Source organism: Oculina patagonica, unplaced genomic scaffold (assembly GCF_052425735.1).
Source record: "Oculina patagonica isolate OP01 unplaced genomic scaffold, crgOcupat unplaced1187, whole genome shotgun sequence".
NCBI classification, from domain to species: Eukaryota; Metazoa; Cnidaria; class Anthozoa; order Scleractinia; family Oculinidae; genus Oculina; species Oculina patagonica.
In genome coordinates this window covers 1-6,380 of record NW_027557179.1, presented here as the reverse complement: position 1 = coordinate 6,380, position 6,380 = coordinate 1, and the positions used below count along the sequence as shown (strand labels likewise).

General features: G+C 44.1%; 1 protein-coding gene across 1 annotated transcript; it reads left to right on the top strand.

Moving 5' to 3' along the window:
* Positions 1 to 1,645: 1,645 nt before the first annotated feature.
* On the top strand, positions 1,646 to 4,753 carry LOC144639681 (uncharacterized; the record flags this gene model as incomplete). The annotated part of the gene is made up of 1 exon (XM_078498961.1): positions 1,646 to 4,753. A coding segment is annotated over one exon (879 nt), but the record flags the coding sequence as incomplete, so codon positions are not given.
* Between the last annotated feature and the right edge of the window lie 1,627 nt (positions 4,754 to 6,380).

Here is a 6,380-nt window from a genome sequence, read left to right as displayed (position 1 = left end):
AGAAACCATTATGACAAGGTCATATTGGGATTTTATGACAAGGCATCCTTGAAGGCAGTCGCCCCCAGGCTAAGGCGTTTGACGTAAAATGACTATTGAGTTTCCAACCAATCACGATCAACCGACCTCGGGATGTCACAGTTCTTAAGTGTGCTCTACATTGCACTCGCCCCTTTTAGATGCGCACCATCTCACTGGTCACATCGCTTCGCTGTCAGTGAATTTTTAATTTTTCAGTGAATTCTTTAAGGCAAGTACACTTTTCACTTTAATTTTCTAGTTAATAATGGCCGTGCCACTGTTTTAGTTCTTGGGGACTCTTTTATTCGCCGTTTGAGCCATTTTCTATCGGGCCATTCCCGAAAATATAGCGCTGACTTTCAGCTTTCTCGACGTGCTACGATTAAATGGCACGGGATTGGTGGCCGTACGGTTGCCAAAACTATCCAACACGATTTAAATGTCGTTAAGTCTTTCTGCCCAGATATCGTAATTCTGCAGTTAGGCTCAAACGATTTAACGGCATCTGACCCCGCACACGTTGGCTCTAACATTGATGATTTTGTACGACTATTGCATGATGTGTACAATGTTAACCTCATTTTCGTGTGCCAGACTATTATGCGTCAGGGCGCGGCAACGTTCAACCGTAAAGCCAAGCTTCTGACTAAGTATCTCAGAGTAGTCTTGGAGGACATACCGTACGCTTTTTTCTGGGGCCATAGGGGTTTTTGGCGCCCAACTCAGAACGTTTACGCGCGAGATGGTGTGCATCTAAATTCGTTGGGCCAGAAAAAATATTACCGTAGTCTTAGAGGAGCATTCTTGGAGTCATTGAGCCTGTTCCCTATCATTCCTGTTTGATGAATTTTAACGAATTTTAACATCGAGCCCTCATTTTAGTACGTGCCTCGCCATGCCTTTGATATTTTACTGTGACAGCCTTTCAGTTTAATGTTTCGCTGCCCCTTATCTGTGGGCAAGCGTTTTTATTATGGCTGCACCCTTTCAGTTGTATAACTGATATCTGTTTTATGCAGAATTGTTTGAATGCTGGCGTTGGCCTTATGTTCCTTTAGTGTTCTGGTGAATATTATGAGTGTGCAATCATACTCGGCCGCCCGATTTGGGTGTGTCCTCAATGCACTTTAGTATTCTGCAACCAGACACTGGGGTCCTATTCAATATATATGTGGCTCGAAATTTCTTTTCATGCGGGGAGCTCGCCTCTCTGCCATCGAACACATTTTTATCATTTATCTGAAGGCTCAACTTTTCAATCTGCTCCTCTATGACACATTTTTTCCTTAATCTACAACCACAATCTCAGTTTCCTGTCAGGTACCTTTTTACTATCTTATCTTAACGGAAACCTGTGGCAATCAGCCTTCGGCTTTTCCTTTAATCTACATAATTTTCATTTTTTAAGTCATGCCGCCTAAGAAGCGACCCTACCCAACACGAAGTAATGCAAAACGGGCACGTCCACGTTTGTCGGAGATGGCAGAAACCCGCCCGGACAAAAGCAAGAGGCACGAAGTTGGGCAGGAAGAACAGCAAGAACAGCCCCACATGGCAGTAAATTTAACAGCCCTTTCGGCTTCCATTTCCGTGGCGGTGAAGCTAGCCGTGGTTGAGGTCCTTGGGGAAAAGACACAAACCGTACAAAGTACCACCACCCGCTTCTGCAACTGAGCAGTCCGTGGTGGACGAAGTCGTAAACGTCTCTTTGGCAGGGATAACCCAAGGTACGCAACCAAGTACGACAAATGGCTTAACGTTAGCTGAGCCGGGGCTAGCCTCGCGGGCACCCAAGCAAATTTTTTCTAGTGTAGCCGTCCCTTTAAGCAGTCGAGTGAGCTCCAAAATCAAAGCCAAAATCTGGTCCCATGAGTATATTGATTTCGGGGCTTTACTCTCCTTTTCACCAAATAATCAAAAATTTTCTTTTACCCTCGCCTCTTCGGATGGTGAGTCAACCCGCCCTCAATTGACCCTCGAACCGAGTCAATCAGTTAAAAAAGTTCACACTATACAGCAGTGGCTTTCCGCTTTTAACATATTTGTGGCTATTTACTCAGAGAAAAAGGCCAATGACACGCCCCAGCTCATGAAGTACTGCGAAATTGTTCGTGATATCGCCGCCAAACCAGGCGATTGGCTGTATTATGACGAACAATTTCGTTTCATCAGGCAATCAGCCCCGGAACAGTATCCTTGGGATGCCATCCACTGGGAACTGTGGCTCAAGGCTGTAACGAATTTTCGTCCAAAAACCCAATTTCCCTCTGACAAAGGACCAATGCGCTTCCGCTCTCAGTCATTTCCCAAGGGCACTTGTTGGCGTTTCCACGCGGGAAAGGTGTGCAACGGATGTCGGTTTGAGCATGTTTGTTTCAAATGTGGCTCAAAACACCCTGCCACACAGTGTGCACTCAGTCAACAAAAAGGAAGCCCCGTTAAAGCCAACATTTCTAATATCGCGCCACAAGCCAGTAACACCCGTAAAGGTGGATCGGCTTAATTTTCTTCTCAGCGGCTATGACGCTTCACTTCTCCTTTATTTGGTTAAAGGCTTTACTTTTGGTTTTCAAGTCGGTTTTGTCGGGGAAAGGCACGCTTTGCAATCACCTAATCTTAAAAGCGCTTTAGAACAGCCTCAAATAGTGCTCAACAAATTGACTAAAGAATGCGAGGCCGGGAGAATCATTGGTCCTTTTTCTTGCCCTCCATTTCAAAATCTGGTCTGTTCCCCTTTAGGCATTGTCCCCAAAAAAGCCCCTTCGGAATTTCGTATGATTCAACATTTATCTTACCCGCCTGGTACATCAGTAAACGATCACATTCCCGACGCGAATTCTTCGGTTCGCTATGCGTCAATTTCTGATGCAATTACAGCTATAAAGAGGTTAGGGGCTGGTTGCTTCATGGCCAAAACAGATATAAAATCTGCTTTTAGGATCATTCCAATTCACCCGTCCGATTTCCCTTTACTTGGCATGAAATGGGATAATCAATTTTATTTTGACGTTTGTCTTCCTATGGGACTGTCTTCCTCGTGTGCAATTTTTGAAGCTTTCAGTTCTTGCTTGGAATGGATTTCGGTCTACCGATTTGGCGCTTCGAGTGTGTTACACATACTTGACGATTTTCTATTTATCGCAAGTACCAAAGATAAATGTCAAAATGATTTATGCAATTTTCTTCGCATGTGTGATTACATTGGCGTGCCGATTGCTCACGAAAAGACTTTTGGCCCATCTCAAGTCATCCAGTTTGCGGGAATAACACTCGATTCAATAAAAGAAGAAGCTCGTTTGCCGGAAGATAAGCTTCAAAAATGCCGCTTACTGCTTGAAAGCTTCAGAAAACGTCGTAAAGTCACTCTGCGAGAATTACAGTCCCTAATAGGCCTATTAAATTTTACATGTTCCGTCATAGTCCCGGGACGTGCTTTTCTTCGCCGCTTGATTGATCTCACTGTTGGGGTGCGTCGCCCACATCATCGCATTAGGCTTGGTAAAGAAACCAAACACGATATGGAGGTCTGGCTAAAATTCCTAACCGACTTTAATGGCCGGTCGTTTTTCTTGTCCGATATTTGGAACACCTCTCCTTCCCTTGAGTTGTTTACAGATGCGGCCGGATCCAAGGGCTATGGCGCTATTTTAAACCATAAATGGTTCTATGGCTATTTTCCTGATACGTGGCGATCTTTGAATATCACCTTTCTCGAACTATTTCCGATTACCGTCGCAGTGCGTATTTGGGGTCGCCACATGGCCAACCACTGTATCGTGTTTGTTACTGATAACGCAGCGCTGGTTAGTATCATCAATCAACAAACATCCAAACACAAATTAGTGATGATATTGATTCGCGACTTAGTTTTGACTTGTCTTAGTTATAACATTTTATTTCGTGCGCGTCACATACCCGGTCTTAACAACACTCGGGCCGATTGTCTTTCCCGATTTCAGATAGCACGCTTCAAGGAACTTTCACCCCAGGCGGACAAATTGCCGACCATTGTGCCCGAGAACCTTTTGCCGACGAGTTGGTTGCCAACTTAGAGAGTCTATTGAGCTCTGTATTATCATCTGGTCCGTGTCAATCTTATCGTAGAGCGTGGACACTATTTCGAGAATTTCACGCAACATTTTATAAGACAGACGCAGTACATTTGCCGTTGTCCACCGCCTCTTTGGCGCTTTTCATTTCCTTTCTCGACGGTAAAAAATTGTCGCCTGCGACCATTCTTTCTTATCTATCGGCCATCGGCTATGTCCATAAGATGAAAGGTTTGCGTGATCCCACAAAGGCATTTCTAATCCAAAAACTATTAACCTCGCTAAGTCGTCGGAAATCTAGTGATGTTAGGTTACCGATATCAAAACCCATACTACATGACCTCGTAAACTCTCTTCAACGCACCAACTCATCGGCAGCCCAGCGTGTTCTTTTTTCTGCTATGTTTCTGACAGCCTTCTACGGTTTCTTTCGCATCAGTGAACTAGCGGCCAAGAGCGCGCGTTCCAATGCGGTCATCCAATACGATAACCTGCGGCTCCTAAAATCCGCCGGAAAGATCCACTCGATTAAGATAACCATTACTCACTTTAAACACAATATAAACAACCGCCCTGTTGATATCATTATCACGGGCGACAACACTTTACAATTCTGTCCGGTAAAGTCATTGCTACAGTACTGTGAAATGCGAGGTGATAAGCCCGGTCCCCTTTTTTGTCATCTCGACAATAGTCCCATTCTGGTTACCCAATTCAATACAGAACTTAGGCGCTGTTTAAACTTCTGCGGTTTGGACCCACAACGCTATAAAAGTCACAGCTTTCGCATAGGAGCGGCCTGCCTCGCGGCAGACAAAGGTTTCTCCGACGCACAGATCCGAGCTCTTGGTCGATGGAAATCTGATGCCTTTAAACTTTATATAAGAAATTCTACTCTACAAGCTATCTAAATTTAGCAGGGGTCAGTCACGGCTGCCCTGCATAGCGTTTCAACTGCCTATTTTAGTCTCTGTTTTGTATGGGTCAGCAACGGTCTGCCATACATTTCCGAGTTTACATTAGAAACCCTATATTTTAAGGTATCTCATTTTGAACATGGGTCAGTCACGGGCTGCCATGCTTCTTTTTTAGGTATATTATAATGTAGAACGTTTCAATCAGTTCTTGTTTCTTATTATGGTGTCGTTTACACTTGTTTGTGTATATCAAAGCCTGTAAGTCGTGATAAGGGTCGGCAGGGGCCGCACCGTACCATTGGGTTTCAGTATTACCGTATCACATAATATTTCACGCCATTTAAATACCGTTCGTGTATGCGACGATGGTCAGACAGGGGCTGCATCGCCGCATGCATGATCACGGCAATTTATTACAGTTACATTTCTTTGCTAGATTTGAAGGTACGACAGTCAATGTGCTTTCACATATAATTACCATTCAGCATTTGCAATTACCTTTTATATAATATATATTTTCCATTTGGTCTGTTAAGTTGGTCACGCAAGGGCTGCAACTTTCCGATCAAATTTCGGTCGAGCTCTGCGCTGTCTTGGTGGGGGTGCCACATTTCTGTGGCTCTATGGCGGTTTTCCCCCCACCTTTGCTGAGTAGATATTTGTTAAGTGTATATCGGCAGATCTTGAAAATAAACTTCGTCACCTTGGGTGGCCAAATTTACTCCAACCAAAGACTCTGTGTTTCATTAAGTAGCCCTCAGCAAACGAGTGCGACGCCATGCAGAGCTCTTGATCGCGCATAGCTTATCCTTTTTCCTATATTGTTATAAAATGTCTTGTTATAAAAAGAAACCATTATGACAAGATCATAATGGGATTTTATGACAAGGCATCCTTGAAGGCAGTCGCCCCCAGGCTAAGGCGTTTGACGTAAAAATGACTATTGAGTTTCCAACCAATCACGATCAACCGACCTCGGGATGTCACAGTTCTTAAGTGTGCTCTACATTGCACTCGCCCCTTTTAGATGCGCACCATCTCACTGGTCACATCGCTTCGCTGTCAGTGAATTTTTAATTTTCCACCTCCTCCCCTTTCGCCTGCCTGTGGATTACTGCCGTAGTTTACCTATATATTTTGTGCTTTAGTGTTTTATTTACAATTTTAGTAGGTGGCGGTTTTCCCCCCACCTTTGCTGAGTAGATATTTGTTAAGTGTATATCGGCAGATCTTGAAAATAAACTTCGTCACCTTGGGTGGCCAAATTTACTCCAACCAAAGACTCTGTGTTTCATTAAGTAGCCCTCAGCAAACGAGTGCGACGCCATGCAGAGCTCTTGATCGCGCATAGCTTATCCTTTTTCCTATATTGTTATAAAATGTCTTGTTATAA